Raw genomic sequence first — 22,772 nt, 5'->3', positions numbered from 1 at the left:
AGATGAACGCTTGCAGGCGAACTATCACTTGATATAGCTTGCTTACTTTCGTTCCTCTATGTTTTAGATTTTTACACTTGGCTAAGATTACTACATAATAATAAAAAAGAAAATAATTTTACGAAACCATTTTATTTAAAATTTCAGCAAAGACAAAACACGAAAATTATGAAAATAATTGAATACAGACATTGAATCAACAGGTTTTAAAATTCATTGAACATGTAATTTATTAGGAGATAAACATAGAAACAGAGATATTATTTTGCTACAAGCATGTTAGTAGACTGTTTATAAAACAAAATTGTACCCGTAAACAAAGTTTTAGGTGTTTTAATATTAAATAAGTTGCTGTAACAATCACGTTCTCAGCTTAGTTTTTATCCCAGATACTGAATGACGAGTCAACTGGTCAATTTACTACAGATACATCATCTTATTGTTACAATTTTGGACAAAATAGGAAAATAATTATCATTTTTGTATCTAATTTATAAAAACTGGGATCATTCAGTAATCAGTCTACATGTTGTCGCTCGCTCCGTACTCCTTGCGCAGCTTGGCGACGTGGTGGCTCGCCACCGCGGCGCGTCGCGACAGTGTCGCCACGTCGTCGCCCGTCGCCGGCCGCACGCTGAACGCTTGCAGGCGACATGTGCCCGCCATCATGCGACCCACCACTCTGTAGACAGATAGGTTATTTTATAAACACAGAAAATTTATGAATGTCTGGTAAATTGACTTTCGGTCAAAAATATCAATAACTACTGAAATTTCATCCGGTGCTGAAAAAGCTTTAAGAAACTTTTTTATCCCTTTTATTGCTCGGCAATTTAAATTTCTACTAGACATCTAATCGTAAATAAAGAATTGTGTGTAAAAGAAACTCATAGTTGGAATTTCAATTATTTGTCTTTTACTTGACTTATATTGACCGGGATATGGACCGTGATTACCTTTTGTATTGTTTTCGAGCTCCCGATATTTCGACGTAGTTACATGCATCTTGTTCACGGGTAACTGAAGAATAGATAGCGGGTGGGTCTCAAAATTGCAGTATCGGGAGCTCGAAAACAATACAAACGGTAATCACGGTCCATATCTCGGTAAGTCTAGTGAAACTAACCGTGAATCATTCAAAACTGTTATTTGTGTTTTGATTACAATTAAATAAGTAAGAACGCTGTAGATCGTAAATGACAAAGTTTTAATTATGTAACAAAATCTAAATGAGAAACAGTTGGCTTTTAATGCTTCCACATTTTATCAATTGGCAAAACAAATAGCTCCAATATCCGCTCGAATTTGGTTAAAATCTGAACATACCTACACGATGTACGTGAGAATCGTATGACAAAGTTTTAATTATGTAACAAAATCCAAATGAGAAACAGTTGGCTTTTAATGCTTCCACATTTTATGAATTAGCAAAACAAATAGCTCCTAAATCCGCTCGAATTTGGTTAAAATCTGAACATACCTACACGATGTACGTGAGAATCGTATGAACCAGCCGTAACTCGGTATCGACTAACCAACGTTATCCAGTTCATTGAGACGAATACGCCCAAAGCGCCTTAAAATGCACCGTACATATTTCTGGCACACAGATTGATGTTGTTTAACAAATTGATAATCAATTATGAAATGACTGAGTAATATTGGTATTTAGATCAATCATTTCATATTAATAATCAAACCGCAATTAGAATCAGATTGAGCACACATATAATTTTGAAATTGTCTAACCAATCTTTAAAATAAAATTGACATTTTCGATCGTTAGCCATACACGCACGGATTTGCCCGTCGGATCTGCCTGAAAGATGTGTCTGGCGGACACATCCGTCAATGTGTGGCGAGAAATAGACACAGATTTGTCCGCCGGATGGCCGTCCGCTGCCCATCTGTGTCTATTTCTCGCCACACATTGACAGATGTGTCCGCCAGACACATCTTTCAGGCAGATCCGACGGGCAAATCCGTGCGTGTATGGCTTGCTAATGGTAGAGTAAACCGATCCTAACCTATCCAAATAAATAGAATTACTTATTGCAGTACAATGACGATCTAAATTTAGGGAAAAAACTTCACGAAGGAAAATATAAATGCGATAATTAACTAAGAAATCTACCTAACCAAAAATCAATCGCTCATCGTACAGTCACCTGCAATAATATTGTGACACTCTCTTATGGCTCTACGAGTACAAATACTTAAGATATCGTCAGATATTTTTAAGTCAAAAAGATAGAAAATGAATTAAAAATCGAAAGAACTGAAATTAATGAAAAAATACAAGACGTATATCAAAGATAGATATAACTCCGTAAAAGATGGATACAGTCTAAGGAAAAAACGTGCCTCGAAAATAACGAAAATTTGATTCTCGATCAGACGGCGCCACTAACTTTGGCCTACTCTCGTATAGAGGTCGTTGACGGTTTCGTTTGTTATTTATAATTTTAACGCATATCAGTGAAAGAACATGGGTCAAAATCATATAAAAATAATTAATGCAAATAAAAAATCATTTATCAACTTATATTTAAATACATTTTAGCGTATTTTTATAAATCTTCATTTTTAGTTTTAAAGTATGTCGATAGATGGCAGTGAATTTACAGTGGTTACAAAATTTACTATGACAGTACGTACCGCTCTATCTTATTATATCCCTCTTTGCGTATATACAGATGTTAATCACAATGAAAAAATCAAGGATGATCAAGATCAACTCTGGACAACGTGGGACTCGAACCCACATCCTTGGGTTGTCGGTGCGATGCGTTACTTATTCCGCCAGCTGAACACCCGTCAATCAACGCGAATTTAGTCATTCCAACTGTAACAACGTCACTAGCGACATCTGCATTTTTCTGGCATTTTTGCATTTGGACCGGCGACCGACAACCCAAGGATGTGGGTTCGAGTCCCACGTTGTCCATTCCATAGTTGATCATCGTTGATTTTTTCATTGTGATTGACATATGTATATATACAATTTGTAGATTTAAATAATGTGGTACGTCCCACAATAAAAAAGGAAAAATATATTAACAAAATACAAGACACAAAGTCGAGTCGAGGCTAGTGATCTTGTGAAATCTAAGGATTTTTTTTAATATTTTTAGTCCGAGGCGAATACTCGGTTGGCAATCAGAATTCCGTCAGTATTGGAATTGAAAGTAGGTCAGTGAAATATGACTCGCTGCCCAAATGAAATGAGCTGCGGCAATTGCGTCAGCCTGGGGTGTTGACAGTGCTAGGATTTGCTGATATTGCGATGCAACTCAATTCAGCCCGACACACGAAGATTTTTGGGGTGTTTAAAGCTCGCTATTCGAAGAATAGGTACTGGTAGGGCTCTAGGGCTTTAAGGCCTTGTGTAGGGCTTTAGATCTACCAAACTCGCTGCCGCGCACCTATGTTTGTGGTAGATTGCATTAGTTCCGCTAGTTAGGTGGTAAACATTGCGTGCACACTTTCGATCTAACGCAAAAGACAAATAAATCTGAAATCAATCTATGAGATGCAGACCTCGCATATACCCATAACTCGGCCATTTAGAAAAAAAATACAAAACAATTGACAAAAAAACTCCATATAATTGAATTATAAAATTGTTTACAAAATTTCACGAGAATCGGATAATGGTCGTATTTCTCTACGTAACAGCGTGATAATGAGTGTCCGCCTCTTTCAATCGCGTGTGTCTTTGACTATCTTTGACCGGGTTTAGTGTCATATCTTACCTGGCAGTACACGGAGGCTGAGATTACTTATTCTGTGGCTGAAGCTCTGGCAGCAGAAAATCAATTTCATAAGTAAACCACTTACATAGCCAGCCCGTTGTTATCTCGTATCACTAAATTCCTATGTTAAACTATCTTTGACCGCGTTTTAATGTCATAACTTACCTGACAGTACAAGGAGGCTTAAGCTCTGGCAGCAGAAAGTCGATTTCATAGTAAACCACCTGCATGGCCGGTCCGTTATCATCCCTTATCACCAAATTCTTTGAGCAAGGTGTTCCTGGCTGGATGCTCACACATTTTGCTGAAAACATTAGAATATTTGAACGTATATCATGTATCGATGGCAATTAAAAAGCGGAAACGTAGTAACCCTCAAAATGCAAACTTTACACCAGAGCCAAAAAAAATGTCGGTTTAAAAAAATCATAACTTCTTTGTTTATTAACGAAATTACTTCAGATTTGGAATAATGGTACATTGTGCAACGAGGAGGGTAAGTGAAATATTGAAAAGGAGGGTGTTAATTCGCAACAGCCGGAGGGAGGAGGTGGACTGATACGTAATTTAGACAAGTGTTATGTTAAGTTAATTATATTTTTCATTTTGCGCTCTATGTAGGTATATAGTACAGCGTAGCCTTTAGCCTACCTACCTAGAATTTACACTTTCTATAATTATAAAATTGAAATATCGGTCCTAGAACTCAATCATAGCACTTAATGCTCATATTAGATTGGAAAATCGGCTTGAATATTCGAATTTTCATAACCACAGGCTTTTTTTGTACACCACACTGTAAAACACGTTTTAATCCTTTCACTTCCAATGATCGAGTTAGCATATGGATGCATGCTCGGAAACAAAAGAGTTTTTTGTTCTAAAAGCCAGTTCCATTGAACAGGTGTAAAAGTATTTTGTTCGAACAAATGATTTTTTTGAACCACGAATGTGAAACAAAAAAGTGATAGATCAACAAATTATCAAAAACAAAATAAATGAAAATCATCAAAAAGATGAGCTTCTTTGCATCATCCCACTAACCCGGGGTTAACCCGTTAGACTGTTAACCCAGTGTCGAATTGTACTGGTAACCATGGTAACTCCAGGTTTAACCGGTTTACCCCGGGTTAGTGGGATGGTGCAAGTGGCGCTAACGAATTTAACTGATCAAATTATCAACTCCCTAGAAAACGGCATAACGATTACGACACTAGTTAGCTATAAAGTAGAAATTGCCCAATTTTGCCTTTGACGGTGAAGGTTACGCTACCAATTAAATACCTCGGCAAATATCACGTAATTTTTTATGGCAAAAAATAGCGTATACTTAAGTAAATATAATTGCAAGAAAATTTAATTTAATTAAGTTAAAATACGTTTCTAGACAAAATCCTCCAAATACCTACTACTCTTAACCAAAATAACAATACAAACTTTGTTATTGTTTTTTTTAATAAAACCAACGCATTTTTACTCAAAATACACGTTTTGAAAAATCTCACGTGAGATTAGGGATGGGTGAGAAGGTCGAGGCAAATCTCACGACATCTCACCAGAGAGGGAGAGGTGATCAAAAATCCTCAAATACACATCACGCAATTAATGGACGCCCCCTTACACCCAGTATAGAAACACCTACTTACACACATACTTCTACACACAAAAACAAAAAAAACCGGCCAAGTGCGAGTCGGTCTCGCGCACGAAGGGCTCCGTACCATTACGCAAAAAACGGCAAAAAAATCATGTTTGTTGTATGGGAGCCCCACTTAAATATTTATTTTATTATGTTTTAGTATTTGTTGTTATAGGGGCAACAGAAATACATCATCTCTGAAAATGTCAACTGTCTAGCTATCACGGTTCGTGAGATACAGCCTGGTGACAGACAGACGGACAGCGGAGTCTTAGTAATAGGGTCCCGTTTTTACCCTTTGGGTACGGAACCCTAAAAAACAGTTTATCGCTCAAATTGTGACTACTAAAGTATTAATCAATAGACACTTACCCACGATCTCATAGATAATCAACACTCCAATGTCTTGTAGCGCCTTGTGCCATTTGAGAACCTTTTCGACGGGCCCTGAAAAGACCCTCGGCCCGCTCCTGTGTAATGCCTAGAAACAGACCATTCAATTAAATATTTGTCTGTGATTTTCAGATTTAATGTGGAATGCTTTCAATTTAGTATTTAATTGATGAAGTGGGTTTTCGATTAATTATCTGTCTGTGATTGTCATATTTAATGTGGGACGCTTTCAATTCAGTATTTAATTTATGAAATGGATAGTGTTTGGGTTATAAGTAATAACGAATGTATTGGAATGTTTTAGGCACTATCGATACAACTGATTACTCTAAATGTCATAGTATTGTATTTTTATCTACATAAATAGGCGTCGAGGGATAAGTACAATAAGTATTGTACAGTCAACAATACTATTAGCTTCCTCGTCCGTCCTCGTAGCACCTTTGCATACAAATTTCTATGCAATCGGGGTACCTTTTCTCTGCAGCTGACTGTACCAAATAATACCTCCAGTACATAGGTACTTAATGTTCGAATATTTGTATTTTTTTTTTACTGTAAGTAACACACCATACACAATTTTCTCTGGTTGACTGATAAGCCCACGATTCAGTAATTAAAGTTTTTCCTTTGTTCAAAAAGTTTAACCAAATAAAAGTTTAGTTTCTCTCTTTAAAGTTTTTATTAAGAAAGAATCTCTCTACTACATTCTTTCCCTAGAGAATAAAGCTAAATCTATGATATAAGGCCTAATTCTATTTTCTTTTCTTGGTTCAATGCGAAAACTAGGTTTTTCACAAGACAAAGCGACGGATATTGCATCCAACTGGAGGCCCGGCCTTCAACATTGCGCCTACAGAATAAATAATATCAAGAAAGCTCAGCTCAAAGCTCAGTATCAATAAAGTTCGAAACAACTTGACTTTTAAAAGAGTAGAGCATAAATAACATAAAAACTAGCTGTTTATAACAATAACATATATTATTTTTTTAGTACAGAGAGGATCACACGTCGGAATTTTGGAGTCATAATTTAATGACAGGTAGGGATTTCCTGTCCCTCTAGGAGGACAATAACTCCCTACATGACACTCACAATCCCTTCAAGTTTTATTTGTAAAAAAATAATTTAATTAATTGAAAGTATACACATGAAACAAAACAACTCTATTCTCTTCTTTGTTTTAAAAGGGGTTTTGTAGCTTTACTCTTGATTATTTTTTGTAACATGGCTTATTTCAAAAACGCTTTGTGTAAACGTTGTAATTGACACTAAAATAAGACTTACAAAAAATATATACTTACAAACAAAACTGGGGGCGGTCAATAGTATTTGGAATTATTATCCCATATTGGGAGTTCCTATATCGATACTCAATTATCGATAATTTAATAAAATTACCTACCTACCTACCTGTCATTAAACCCTGCCACCAAAAATCCGATGACTGTAATTTCTGACTTTTGTATTGCTTTAATGCAATAGGTCTCATATGTAGACATTTGATCTTCAAAATAAACCTGATCGACTGATACCATCACAAAAAATTTGTCATCTAGCAAATCCTTGTTTTTCAAATAAAACGTGAGCAATCTTTCCATCACTACATCTGCCTCGATGAGGGCCACTTTATTTACTCTTCCGAAATCGCGGCCATTACCACCGCGACAAAGGGGAAGATGGCCCCAGTTACTTTTATGACGATCCATTGCTTTAAGTTTTTATTTTATGAGGCCCCTTCATACGTATACGTCGTCGGGGTTTTTGGTGATTGTTATCTTTTTGAGGAGTGATGAGTTTTTTTTTTTGTGATAAACATTTTGTTCGCGACAGTACATACAGATGTAAACCTACGAGAAACATCTTGCAGAATATAGCTAAAAGGTAAAAAAAACATCCTGTAACTTGTGAAATAAATTTCCCATTTAATAAGTTGTTCTCAGTATTGAAATATGTCATAAACGAAAGAAAAAGTGACCAAGGCCTTCGTGATTTACATAGTAGTTTCTATTTTGGTTTTGAAACAAAATATTAAGTAAAGCTTGACCAGTAATATATGATCATTGTCAAGAGGGCGCTGTTTATTCTCATGTATATGGTGACGGTTCAGTAAAGTATGAAAAAAATAGTTTCAAGAAATTCCGCAACATGGCGCGTGATGATATATTCCTGGTCAGGCTTTACATAAAATATTTTAATTTGTTGTGTGTTGTAATTGTCTGGTTTATTGAGTAAATAAGTGGGTAAAATTCGATACAATCTGCTGTTTGTATCGAATAAATTTACCCACTGTATCGAACAAATTACTATGATTAAGTAAACATTTTCAAACTTAACAAAATTAATTCCTATAGCTTTAGTTATACTTTTGTATGTAATTTTAGTTTTAAGTTTATCACGAATAAAACATTTGATTGATTGATTGATAGTATAAAACATAATGCAAAGCACGTAACTACGTTCTTAACTGTGACATTATACCGAAATAAACTTAAGTTACACATAAAGTACCTAAATCACATTTCCCACAAGTTGCTATCAAAAGCATCAAATGCCAAAACTTGGAGCACTTACCTTAAGTTTGTCAAGCCGTGTCAGGACTTGGCTTTCGCTCTTGGGTGTTTCCGTCTCATTCGGTTTCTTCGGAGGGACTGGGGGGAAAATGCAATTCAATTTAAGTTAGAGTCATTGTGAGAAATATCTACTTTCTATTCTTGAGAAGTAATCTAGAATAACTTTAGTAAAATCTTACTCTTGTCAGACCTTATCTAAAAATAACAGTTGAAAGACCAATCTCATAATATAAAAAGCAAAAGATACACATTATACAGGGCGATTAATAAGGTTTTAAACCCCCATTTGAAACCCCTATAGTGAATAGTATGTTCTATTTCAGCTCTTGGCACAGCCACTTTTAATAATAGCGCTTTTTAAAGTCATACCAATAGGCAAAAGGGTCATATACAAAAAGTGGCGGTAATGACGAACTATATATTATTTTTATCATAAATTACTATAAAAGTAACTGCGAATGTAAGGGTATTTTTACTTGTAAATCAGACTGCTCTCTTTCTTTTGTATATATTTCGGCACCAGTTTGTTGTAGATATCTTGAATGAGTTCGATTGTTTCTGACGGCAATTCACATTCTATATTACGAGCTTTCCATATACTAATTACTAATAGCTTTAGCGTAGTCAATGAAAGCTAAGTATAGTGGATACTGTTTTGTGTACATAATATAAATTCGTATAGATTAGTGTAAAAATAATTTATATTGTAATTTAATATTATGAAATAAATAAATTCAAATCTAAATCTGTACATATCATGTCTTATTCATGTGTGTAGGGTCCAATGAAAAAAATAAGCTTTTGATTCTCTTAACTTTGTGATGTCTACAGGAAAGACGCGAATAAATTAACCATGAAATAAAATGTGTACGACCCATTAATTTGGAGTTGTTGCATGTGTGTATTGAACAAACATAATAACATAATTTTTCATGCCTACCTAATTTTTTTTCAGGATGCGGGATCCAGTGAGACGCGATCTATTATTTGAAAGTAAGTATGACAAAGTTTGTCATTACAAGTTTTCCCGAAATACAGTAATGAGCTTGTTAGGGCGAGTTAGCAAAGTTGGATGCCGTTCAACCGTATTAAGGATTTTTCAATACAAGTTAATAAAAGTTGTGCTCAAATGGAATAATTGGCACGAGTGAGATATTTTATGCCTAATATTAATATGCCTGATATTTGCGTCTATTGAAATGTGTCTAGTAAGTTTCTTATTTGTTTATCGTAGAATTGGTTGAGCGTTAGTGAAGAGACCTTCACACGCTCAACCAATTAAGGCACTTCGCGCAGTTTTTGGCCAAAAACTGTTACATTTTAGAGCTTATAACCTCTAAATGAGTCAACAAAAAATTATGAAAAAAATATATATGCATCTTCACTATGCAGAACAATTATAACATTTGACTTTTTTCCTGAAATTTGTAGTTTCACCAAAAAAAAAAATAACACGACAGGCCGTTTTTATTTCGTATGTCCGGATGTTCTCCTTATCGTAATGAGGGCTACCGCGTTTACTTTCGCCGCTGGGGGCGCTAGTGAAGATTGAGGTCTTTCAAAATGTCTAATAGTGTCACATATTAATAACCGAGTAAAGTTGGATTAAAAGTCCTAGTTAGAGGTTACTTTGGGAATTAATTGTATCGAGCGAAGTGTCATAATTCGTGTATCGGAAGCTTATACATTAAAGATAATGTAATCAAGAACTACATATATTTTTTCCCTTCACTAGCTCGGAAAGCCGTCTTTTATCCTTTAAAACAAGCGGGGACAAACGCATTTTATCCACTAGTGGGGAAAGTAATTTGACCTTGGATGGAGCGTGTTTAAGTAGCTTCTGACAGAAACAAAACGTAAAACGTTCGTTCGATATTAATGATCATTAAATAAATGGTTTGAGAATTTAATAAACAATACCAAATTTAGCTTTTTTTAATGATTTTAAGTCATAAACCCTAAATTCCATAAGAAACATTTGTTTTTTTTTAAATGATGTTGAATGTAATAATGTAATGTAACGGGGTGCGAAAAGGAGATGGCGGGACGACTTGGACGCATTTTATCCGGATTGGCGGGACACTACAAACGACAGGGTCGAGTGGAGGAAACGAGGGGAGGCCTTTGCCCAGCAGTGGGACACTAAATTAGGCTAGTAAAAAAAAAAAAATAGTGTAATTCTGAACGCACAAGTTGAGTCGATGCAATTTCAAAACGCATCGTCAGAAATGTCAACATTGTCAACAAACATTTTCTCACCAACTCCGACATGTAAAATACATAACTTCCAGAGTTTTCTGTTATAATATCGTATTATGGTAAAAAAATAAGTGATTCCAGTGATGAAGATGATTTAACGCCTGTGGATGTTGCACTTTCCTCGCTATAGTGTGTACTTCCCGTGTGTTGAAACACTCGCTACGCTCAGGATTCTATTTTGGAACCACTCGCTTCGCTCGTGGCTCAACTATGGAATCCTTTCGCTTGCTCATGTTTCAATTCCACACTCGCGGGTAAAATACAACTTTGCACCCTTGTATAACAAATAACTATTTCCACATGTACGAATATCAACGTCTCTTAGAAAAATATGATCATATAAGGAGATTTTTCGCCTTCTGGCTCAGGGAACCGCCTTAAACCTTACCGTTGGAATTGCGAAGCGGCATTTGTTGAGCTGGCGTCTGTGGTTTAGGTTTGATATCATAGTTTATGGATTGTTGCTTAGGTTTGATATCACGATTGTTGTTCACCCTCGGCGTGCTGCTTTCAAAGTTACGCGGAATTTCTTAAACCAATACAAATTTAATTAGGCTAACAAGGAAAACGTAGACATAATCTTCAAATTATTTTGGGACAAGGGCCTGACACTCTTTGATAGAGAAAGATAGTCTTATTGCGATTTTTATAAGAGGAAAGAGAAAATAGTGCCATGCTTTGTCCTTAGCACCGACCGGGTGGCATCATAGGTAGGAGGCGATGGCGAAATACCGAAATTTATAAGAGTGAAAGAGAAAAAATCCTATGCTGCCCAAATTTTATATGGATTTTCTGTCTCTTACCCCCGGACGCTCGGTGGCACGTAACTACTTGTATATACTATGTCTGTGTGTATGACAGTGGCCATCTTTTGGCTGATATGACGGTTAAACCTTACCGTTGGAATTCCGAGGCAGCATTGGTAAAGGTTTGCTATCATGGATGAATTGTTGCTTAGGTTTGAAATCACAATTGTTGTTCACCATCGGCGTGCTGCTTTCAAAGTTACGCGGAATTTCTGGAAAATAAACAATAATTACGCTACCAAGAGAAAATACCCTTGAACCTAAAAACCTCTTTTCCCTAGGGGCTACAGCATGTGGTTCTTCAAAAAACCGGACAAGTGCGACTTGGACTCGCCCACCGAGGGTTCCGTACTTTTTAGTTTAGTATTTGTTGTTATAGCGGCAACAGAAATACATCATCTGTCACATTTCAACTGTCTAGTTATCACGGTTCATGAGATACAGCCTGGTGACAGACAGACAGACGGAGAAAGGAGTCTTAGTAATAGGGTCCCGTTTTTACCTTTTGGGTACGGAAGCCTAAAAAGGTTTTTAAAGGATCGGTAAGGCGCAAGTAACAACCCTGTGGTTGCAGGCGTCCATAGGCTACGGTGAATGCTTACTATCAAGCGAGCCGTATGCTCGTTTGCTACCGACGTGGTAGCGTTTGATTTTTAAGTTTATGAAAATTATATGTATGTTAGTCTATAAGGTATACTATGTTAAATATGGGCCTTGTTGCCTGAATAAAAAAAAAAGGAAAAAAAAAAGACCGCCCCTAACTAAATTGCTTTTTTTAACAATTGAAAGATATTCATTATTTTAGTATGTGGGTATTTTTGCACTTTGTAATTTTTCCTCAGTCACCCGTTGACAACGAACGCTGTAAAGGGTTCGAAACGTCGGGATGTATTATAAATTCAATATACGCGATATAATCCGTTTTCATAGTTTTATTTCATGAGTAACTATCGCGGTAACCGAAGACAATTGAAAGATGTTAATTGACAATCTAAATCAATTAAAAGTATTTAAACTGCTCCCCTACAGAATTACCTATTTAAGCTATCGGGATCGGCGTCAGAAAGGATGGACAGGCTATCTATCTGTTTACCCAGACAACTAAATAACAGGCACGAATTTATTTACTTTGACAGGCTGAAGACAGGAGAATGGCCCGGTTTACTTACTCAAGTTATTTTATTTATTTATTTTAAACTTTATTGCAGAAAAAAAAAGTAAATAGCACAGAAGGCCGAATGAATGCCTTAAGGCATTCTCTACCACTCAATCACTGGGCTAAACAGAATAAATTTGCTAAGGTGGGGTGGTAATTTTAATGATCAAACTTTAGTAAAGGTACCGTCGATTCTGTTAAGCACTTGGGCCAAAAATATACGCGTCATATATGATTGAAATGGGCATCAAATTAATCCTCATTATGTCTTAATTACTAAATGAAACTGGACACAGAAAAAGAAAACGGACTGAACATGCAATTTACTTTGAGTTAACTTCCGTGAATTGATTCCATGCAAACGAAGTTACGTGCAGTTAACAGTTCCAGTTAAAAACTAAATACACGGAAGGCACTACTTAACTTTTTTACCGGCACTTAAGGGGCCCACTGATTACCAGTCCGCTGGACGAAATCGGCCTGTCAGTTAGAGCTGAAATTTTACAATTCCGAACAACTGACAGGCCGATATCGTCCAGCGGACTGGTAATCAGTGGGCCCCATCAGTATTTACCACAACAGGCTTGGGCAAAAGTTTTTCTCCTCACTACGCTAGTCAAGGTGCGATTCTAATTAAATAATTGCTTCCGAACGCCGGCTGGGATCGGATTGCTTTTAAAAAGGGGTTTGTGTAGACATATTTTTTTATGATGGGGCCACACTAACGGGAAACCCCGGGAAACGCGTTAATTAACGGGAAACGCGAAACCGAAATTTCGCTAAATCGCTAATAATTTCTGCCTCTTTATCGCTCGAATACGCAAGAGTGACAGAAATGTTAGATAACGAAATTTCGATTGTCTTGTTTCGCGATAGACCCTCAGATTGTAGTAGTGGCGCCACCTACGCAGAGTTTCGCGTATTCCCTATTGCCTCGGATAAAATGGGTTAATTTATGCTCTTGTTATAAATCTACTATTCTTTCAGATACTAGTACTTACCGCAACGAGTTTGTGTAAAACTTTTATTCCTCTCGATGCCAGTCAAGTTGCGATTTTGATAGTCGCTTCCGAACGCCGGCTCCGCTCGGAATTGCATTTGCCTTTCCATTTGCACCTCTCTTTGCATATGTTGATGCCCTATGAAATTACATTTTCCGTGTAACGGTGATAGCTGTTTTGAATAGGGGTTTTACTGCAATGTTCTGCCACCAGAGTGCAGCACTAGCCTTTTTAGTAAACCATAGAGTAACTTAACATACTGTAACTTTGGGTAACAGGGTGTTTGGGGTTTTTGACAAGTTTTCAGAGATAATAAAATATGACGCCCACGCAGTTTTGCGTAATATTCCCTATTTAGTGAAGCATGATATATTGTGGATCATTATGGGACCCACTGATTACCAGTCCGCCGGACGACATCGGCCTGTCAGTTGTTCGGAACTGTCAAATTTTTGTTCCATCTGATCGTCCGGCGGACTGATAATCAGTGAGCCCCTTTAAACCTGACGCGTCTATAGAATAGAATAGAATAATGTTTATTGTATAACTGTGTACGTACAAAGGTGGTAATTAAAAATAATAAGTATCAACAGTTGCCTGCTAGGGCGTACAATTATGGTAGACAATCTACCTATCTTAAAACTAAACTTATACTTAAGTACTTACATCGTTATATATACATAGGTGTCTGTTAACTTGCAAAAAATTCATTGATATCATAAAATACTTTATTTATCAGCCAGTTCTTGAGCTTTCGTTTGAACATAAATCCGTCTAGCGCTTTCATGTCTAGAGGGAGATGGTTGAAAATACGGATAGCCATAACAAAAGTGCTCTTTTTGTACATAGAGTTGTTAACCCTTGGAAGGAACATATCGTATTTGTACTGGTCTCGGATATTGCTTTTTAATGATGACTTATTTATAAAATATGCAGCTTGACTTTTTATGAATAAACATATCTCTAGGATGTAAATACATGTCAAAGTTAAAAGACGTTTTTCTCTAAATACAGTACGAAGCGATTCCTCAGTGCGCATACGGTATACCGTTTTTAAGCATTTTTTTTGTAGTTTAAATGTTTTTTGAACATCGACAGAATTGCCCCAATAGATAACTCCATATGAAAGTAGTGGATACACACTTCCATAATAAGCATTTATTACTACAGTTTCGGAACATGTTTGTGAAAGTATTGATAAGGCATAACAACTACTTGAAATCTTGCTATTTATGTACTCAATATGAGTCTTCCAATTTAAATGAGAGTCTATTTTCACACCAAGAAAGCTAGCACTTGCAATTTCCTCAATAGGAGTTCCTGCGTCAGATATATCTAAAGGAGTTGGTGGAGTTTTATAATGCCTAAATTGAATCAGCTTCGTTTTACTTAGATTCATTTTAAGATTTAGAGTCTCAAGCCAATCTAGAATTGTTCTAAGGCTGCGCTTAATATTATCGTTCATATCTGTATCCCTGTTCTCACATGAAAATAATATAGTCGCATCATCTGCAAACATCACACATGGTTCCTCAATTTGATTTGGAAGTTCGTTAAAATAAATAAGGAAAAGAAGCGGACCCAATACGCTTCCCTGAGGTACCCCCAGTAAAACCTTTTGAAAGGTTGATTGTTTGTGCTCAATTATTTTGTTTTGCCTATCATATTGTTCAATAAACACAGCTTGCTCTCTATTGGTTAAATAGCTTTTGAATAGCTGCAATGCGTTCCCTCTAACTCCTATGTGTTCAAGTTGCTGTAAAAGTACGTTATGTAGCACACAGTCAAAAGCTCTTGACATATCAATCAATAGGGAAACGCACGGCTTACGCTCATTAACGTTGTCCCAGATTTGCGTAAACAAATTAAACACAGCCAGTGAGGTCGATTTCCCTTTTTGAAATCCAAATTGGGATGGGCTTAAGGTACCATTTTTATTGAGAAACTTGCTTAGCCTTTCGTGAATAACTTTTTCGAATACCTTGGAAAAAGCAGGAAGTAATGCTATTGGTCTATAATTTCCCATATCAGTTAGGTTGCCTTTTTTGTATAGCGGTTTAATCAGCGCTTTTTTCAGTTGGTTGGGAAATATGCCAGATTCGAGCGTCAAATTTATAATATAAACAAGAGGTTCAGCAATTTGGTCTATGCACGACTTAATGAGTGTCATAGGTATGCAATCATAACCTGTACTCTTTTTATTCTTTAATTGTCTAACAATTCTTTTAATTTCATAAGTGTCTACGGGAGCTAAGAATATGCTATTTGTAGTGTTTATTTGAGATGATTTATATTTTGGCGATTGAGTAGAGCTGTGTGCGTTTTGATTAATAAAATACGTGTTAAATGCTTCTGCTATATCAGAAGCATTTGATAAGTTTACCCCATCAGCATGTATTTCAGAGATCATAGTTGGTATTGAATTTGTAGTACTTGTATGTTTTTTAATTAAGCCCCAAGTAGCTTTAGATTTATTAACACTTGTTTTTATAAAATTATCATTTGTTATAATTTTTGATAGACGTATAGCTCTCTTTAACATTTTACAATATTTTTTATAGCTGTATAATATAGTCTCATCTCGCTTATTTTTCTGTATTCCTAAATACATTATACGTTTGCTTTTACTAGACTTTAAGATGCCTCGCGATTTCCAATTTTGCCTCTTCCTGTGATAAATTTTTACACTCTCATGTGGCACGCAGAGGTTGAATATCATTGTAAATGCGTTTATGAATTCGTTATAAGCAGCGTTTGGATCTGACTCCATGAAGACACTCGTAAAGTTCATTTGCTTTAAGTATTTTAAAAATATGTCTAGATGGTAATCTATTCGCCTAATTTTCTTATACCAATGCTTTTCCTTAAAGCTAAGACTAGTTGGTATTATAATTATTTGGCCAGTATGGTCTGATATTCCCAAATTTAAAACGTTAGCACTATATTTAGAGCAATTGGTTAAAATATTATCAATGCATGTCTGAGACTGAACATTAATTCTTGTTGGTTCCTTAATTGTGTGACAAAGATTAAAATTTCTAAGAGTCGAGAGAAAAATTTTTTGAGCTGTGTCATTATTTAATAAGTTTATATTGAAATCCCCTGCAACAACTAGCTTTCGTTTTAACTGTCTAGCCCGAAGTGTTAACTTACTAAGTAGAGTTTCAAAATTCTTCATAAATATTTCAATATCGCTATTTGGGCTTCGATACACACATACAATAACAAGGTTAAGTTCGGGTAAGAAAATCCCACAGGTTTCAAAATGTTGTTCGATAGACATATCCGTAACCCACTGTACATTACGACATGTTATAGAGTTTTTAACATAAATACAAACTCCTCCGCGCGTCTTTTTTGTCCTACAGAAATATGCGGCCATTTTGTATTCCTCGATTTGTAAAATAGATGCCTCGTGTCTTTTTAAGAAAGATTCAGAAAAACATAAGACATCAATTTTTGCCGAATCAGCAAAGATTTCAATTTGACTAACCTTAGACTTTAAACCTTGCACATTTTGATGGAAAATGCGCAGATTACCTTCATTAGGGACATTTATATGTATTTCGTTCTGACTACTGTTATGCTGCACTCTTGGTGCGAAAAAAGTAGTACGGTATTGTTCCTTTTTGAGGTAGAGGTTTATCTAACCTTAAGCACTTTTCAGAATTTTCTGCGTGTACGTTATTTTGGGAACCTGAATGCACCACAGACTCGTTTTTACTTACTACATTTACACTTACATAGTTATAATATGCATTTTTGTAATCTATTTGGTAAATTTTCAGGTGTATTTCCGTACATATTTCTCTCAAATACCGTTTATTGTTTAAATTATTTCCTAACTTATACAAACTATCTATAAATATTACATTTTCCATTTTTACATAACTACACTTTAGCATATGATTTAGGCTGTTTACATCAATTTCTCTATTTTTGCCAACACTTAGTAACAAAACAGGGTATTTTTTAAAAGTTGTCAGTGCAACTCGCAAATAATAGAATATATCCATTGGGTTTGAATCATGCTCGCCTACTGACAGTACAATTCTATCACCCTCGATATACTTATGGTTGTTAATAGTCTCTAAAATAGATCTAGTAGACGCACCGGGTTTAACGAAGGCACTTACTCTGTAATTTATAAGATTACTCTCCTGCTGCATTTGTTGAAGCCTAGGGCCTACTCCGATGCATTGTTGGCCGCCGTATACAAATATTGTTGGCTGAGTTCGTTGATTTTGGGCAAATTCCTGAATTTCAATTGATTCCGTAACTGATTTTTGATCATCCTGTAGTTCAACATTTGGTGAATTTACTGGAACTTGAACACTAATATCAACATTTTCTGTCGGAATTATCAGCGGGTCAATGGAGGTTTCGTTAGAGTCAGCTTTTGTTTTTTTCTTGGCTGATTTGGGAGTTGATTTATTCTGTTTTACACCACTTGTATGTAGGAGGTTCTTTAGGGCTGTGGTTTGCCTTTTCATTTCAGCTTGTACCCTAGTTAGCCTAGATACTTCGGCATTGAGATTATCAATTTCTTCGTTTGCGCTAGTAAGTTGTGTGTTAAGAGTTGCAATTTGATTCTTCAAATCGCATATCTGGGAAAGTTGAGTAAAATTTGGTAGGCTTCTTGAACTGTCGTTTTGACTTGAGTCACTTGATTGGGTTGAATCTAATGAACTAAATGATGATGAGACATTTGGTGAGCTGGTGGCGGCATTTTCTTTACTGGTTGCTCTTAAGGTGGACGCTTGCCCGTTATCTGTCATATGTATTTGTTTTTTCTGTTTTGACGGTGGTGTGACTTGATGAATTGGTGAGTTAGTTGGAAGAACAACACATTTAGAGCATTTCCATGTTTGTTTATTGTTATTTGTCATTAATCGGAAGCGGGCGAATGTTACATTTGTACAATTGAGTTCAAAGATTTTTTTTACATTTATTACATTTCAAAAACTCGGTCGATTTTATCTCCGCTGAGCATTCTGAGCATTTTTTTTAATTGCAGCAACACGTTTGGGCGGCATTTCGGTTATATATATATACTTCAGCAGCAGTATAAAATAAAGCAATGGCTAAAGCAGCAATGTAGAGTAAAGTAGCAATGTAAAGCGTCCAACGCTCTCGCAGCGGCGCGTTGACGGCTGGTGATGACTGATGACTCATGCGCAGGCGCAAGCGAGCGCCAAGCTAGCTAGTTACTTGACGGTAGGATTATTTCTTTTAAAACTAATCCACTTCGTACTCACGTTTCTTTTGAGAGTTTCATAATGCACTAAACGTCACTTTAAAGCCCATAATAGTGGCTACAAAACGATGTATAACACATGTAGGGCATACTAATTTGTACACTGATTATGAATAAAATTAACTGGAGAGAAATTAGACACTGTTGCTCGCGCAGTAGTAGACGGTAGACCCCCCTATAATGGTCCCTATGACAGTCCCTCCAAGTAGCTTTTGGAAAGGTTAATTTAAAAAATAAATATTACACTATACAACACACACAAGTATAATACTTCCAAAAAATGTCTACAAACATTTTACGTGACAGATGCTCCATATTAAAAACCGGTCAATTGCGAGTCGGACTCGCGCACGAAGGTATCCGTACCATTACGGATACCTTAAATATTTATTTTATTCTGTTTTTAGTATTTGTTGTTATAGCGGCAACAGAAATACATCATCTGTGAAAATTTCAACTGTCTAGCTATCACGGTTGATGAAATACAGCCTGGTGAGAGACGGACAGCGGAGTCTTAGTAATAGGGTCCCGTTTTTACCCTTTGGGTACGGAACCCTAAAAATGATCTGTCATAGGGCCCATCATTGGACGCGCGAGACACCTACAGTCATTCAGAGTATAATTAATCAATGTTAGAAATAAATGTAAAATAAGTATTATAGAATCTGAGAGAGGCGAGAGGCTCTCGACGAGTGTACTGCCGGCATTACGGCCCGGCCACGACAGGTGGGAACGAAAGGTCCGATCGCTGTGTCTCGCTCTAACCTATGGCCGCCGCTCGCCAATGCCGCCGCCGCGCGGTGTCGTGGCCGGGCCGTTAAGCTTACCTGCCGTATATTGAGCGTTGGAGCTTGAATAAGCTGACAAGTAGTTAGGATCGATCCCAGACATTATTTGAGTCTGACCTTGCATCATCTGAAATTATTTTAGTATTTATAGGGTATTTGACTGTATTTAAAATAAATTCTTTTACAACATGAGAGAAATAAAGCACCACAAGATTAATAGAGAACAGCAGTTATTTTTAGACACAATTTCTATTTTAAAACCCGTATAAAACTATAGCCTAATCCTCTAAGTCCCAGCTTTTTTTAACCTCATAGTCCTAGAGGCCTCTTGTTCATTTTTTGCACATTATAAATATTTGCTGTCAGTCCGGTGTGAACAGACTATTCACAACTCTATGAACTGTCAGAATATTCCGCGCGAGCATTCAAATTTGAAAGCGGGGGGCATCTAAAAATTTTGTACCGAAATATGACATTCAATAAATGATATGATATGATATGAATGATATGTACTATCGGTGTTTATTACTATAGTAATTTTCTTAATGCTGTTGTGGGACGTGTGACTGAAGTTTGACTTTTATTATGTACACAATTTGGTACCGCAGGAGGAGGAGGATAGAGTAGGTAATTTGATCGTGACGTCACATGCTATTAGTGTTTTATATAAATTCCATTGTAGCAAAATCGTTTTGACAATTCGAAAAAAGAAACTGATTTGACTAGTAATCAAATACCCTATTGTATTTTTAATTGTTTTTTACACTTATAATTTGGCGATTTTTCAGGGAAAACAATTAGAAGATAGTATAACGGCCATTTTAATAAAACCCAGGTGATTTCACACTGGCTTCGCTCGCTTATTAGTAGGCTTCGGTAGCTCAGTTGTATAAGAGCAATTGGACCGGTGTTCCAAAAGTTCGCATGTCCAAATCTGGCCCGAAGCGGTGAATTTTCCCATTTTTCTTTTACCTAATTTAAAAGTTATGCGCTTACATTTGTCGGCGTTGGAGCGTTAGATTTCTGTGGCAGACTGTATCTGGTCTCCCGCACATGCTGGAATTCTGCGCCGTAAGGCGTGTAGAATTGCTCGGGGCTGGGACAACGTAAGGTATTATCAGAGACATGTATACAATAGACTGTGAACTGTGTAATAAACGTTGCCCTCGGTATTTTCGTACCGTCGTTTACCTTCAAACCTTCAAGAAAAGAGCGTACTTCCATCTTAAATCAGCAACGCACTTGTAACCTCTCTGGTTAGGCAGGTGTTTATGGGCGACGGTGATTGCTTACTATCTGGCTACTCGTTAGCTCTTTTGCCTCCTATATCATTTAAAAAAAGACAACTAAGATTTATATAGGTAAAGTGTAATTCTATAGTTAACCTCGCTATAGATAATTAAGGGTACTTGTTGCTACGGGCCACCGTTTACGAGTTATTTTCGAAAAACTTAAAAAAAGGGACCTCTAACTTAACCAGCACCGGTATCATGGTCGCGTTTTTGTCACTTGTCATATCATGCGTCACTTTCGCACTTACGTACTTGTTAGAGCGTGACAGGTATGGTGACAAATGATAGACAGCCGTCCATCTTAGCCCCGCTGCTTATTTACTTACTTACCTACAACAGTTTGTCTATGTTTGTAAAACTACTTGAGAAAATGTTTATTGAGGAAAACAAGTCTTTAATATTTACTTATCTCTGGTATAATGTAGGTTTCGTTAGGCACGGCACACCTATTAGGGTTGTAGGAATGTAAATTAGGGTAACAGATGTGTCGGCCTAAATAAGTAGCTGCGTGGAGTTACTTCATTGTTCTTAACTGAATTAATATGAACAACTTTGGATTTTAATAAGATTTTTCAAAATTATCCTCCTCTGCCTCTTCTCTATCTGATATGTAATTTTAGTATTTATTTCAATCCATCATAGGTAGTTATATGAAACTAGCATTTGTCTGCGACTTCGTCTGCGTGGACTTAGTAACAGCAGCTAAAGTAAGTATAGCGCCTGGATAAAGTCTCATGGCAATCATTCAATTTGAGCATATGCACACAAATTATCAGGCAATTTATTAATTATGTCAATTCCATCCCGCTTTCCACCCTCTTAAGGGAATATTTTCGGGAGAAAACTATCCTATGTCCTTCTCCGGGACAAACTATCTCTATGACAAATTTCAACTAAATCGGTTCAGCAGTTTAAGCGTGAAGAGGTATATAACACACAGAGAGATAGACAGAGACAGACTTTCGCATTTATAATATTAAGCATGGATTCTGCGCAGGTAATAGTCTAAAAAAATCGAATAATTTGTTACGAGTTTTATTTTTACATCTAGGTAACTGGTTCTTTAAAGATTAATACTTCGCATAATTTTTGCGATCATCACTTTACTACGACTACACACTACTTTAGAGCAGAAAATAAAAACTGGTAAATAAATAATAAAAACGGCTCAAACTTGCAAAGGAACTTCGTCTAGACATTTCACTTGCCATGCCAACCTTACTTTCTCTTAATAATTTAAAAGTAAGAAAATATGTAAATTCTCTCTCATTACATAAAAGGAAGCTAAAAATACATACATCATGTTGTTCCCTGTTGTACTCGTTGGGAAAGCTATTATTTCATTTCCCTGTAGACATTCTGAAAAAAATAATCGTACTCTAATAACGATATCCGTTCCCGTTTTTATTTATTGTAGATTCCAGACTAAAATATATCTTACCAGCTCCAGCCCGTGTATCTCTAATAATATACCTATCCATTTAATGTATTCACTTTATAATTATATTATAATAAGATATTAGTTTTAGCACGAAGAGTTTTAAATTATAATTCAATTTAAGTAATTACACACACAAACGTTACAAAAAGTTTTACATTGGCGCCAAGTCACTTTTTTTTTAATTTAGGTACTAGGTTTTTGCGTAGCGTTGATTATTCTATATTTTGAGTATTAAAATTTGTTAATATTTTAAACTCATAAGAAATGTCATTACATATACTTTGGAAAGAGATAATTTAATATTTAATAGTTCTATCAAAATAAAAACAAACACGGCAGTAATTTAAATAAATAAATGGCAACAACGGCTCAATAAAATTCTGGATGCCATTAATAGGACAAAAAAATAAG

At 36.1% G+C, this 22,772-nt stretch overlaps 1 protein-coding gene across 1 annotated transcript; it reads right to left on the bottom strand.

Annotated features, from left to right (window-relative positions):
• Nucleotides 1–516: 516 nt before the first annotated feature.
• On the bottom strand, nucleotides 517–22,401 carry LOC134745844 (spermatogenesis-associated protein 22-like). The gene is made up of 10 exons (XM_063679934.1): nucleotides 22,362–22,401; nucleotides 22,219–22,279; nucleotides 20,625–20,724; nucleotides 19,656–19,755; nucleotides 11,519–11,638; nucleotides 11,009–11,149; nucleotides 8,363–8,439; nucleotides 5,767–5,875; nucleotides 3,921–4,059; nucleotides 517–682 (listed from the first exon to the last, which is right to left on the bottom strand). The coding sequence occupies exons 1-10, from the start codon at nucleotides 22,399–22,401 to the stop codon at nucleotides 523–525; spliced, it is 1,047 nt and encodes a 348-aa protein (XP_063536004.1). The 3' UTR covers nucleotides 517–522.
• Between the last annotated feature and the right edge of the window lie 371 nt (nucleotides 22,402–22,772).

This window comes from Cydia strobilella, chromosome 12 (assembly GCF_947568885.1).
Source record: "Cydia strobilella chromosome 12, ilCydStro3.1, whole genome shotgun sequence".
NCBI classification, from domain to species: Eukaryota; Metazoa; Arthropoda; class Insecta; order Lepidoptera; family Tortricidae; genus Cydia; species Cydia strobilella.
This window is presented reverse-complemented; position numbering and strand designations above follow the sequence as displayed.

What these genes read in the sequence shown, in the direction of transcription:
- LOC134745844 (XM_063679934.1), bottom strand. Translation starts at nt 22,401, where the DNA reads ATGGATAGGTATATTATTAGAGATACACGGGCTGGAGCTG. An exon ending in ACGCTCCAACGCCGACAAAT is followed by an intron (nt 19,756 to 20,624) that starts GTAAGCGCATAA and finishes AAATAATTTCAG; the next exon opens with ATGATGCAAGGTCAGACTCA. An exon ending in GCCGCTTCGCAATTCCAACG is followed by an intron (nt 8,440 to 11,008) that starts GTAAGGTTTAAG and finishes TTTTCCCCCCAG; the next exon opens with TCCCTCCGAAGAAACCGAAT.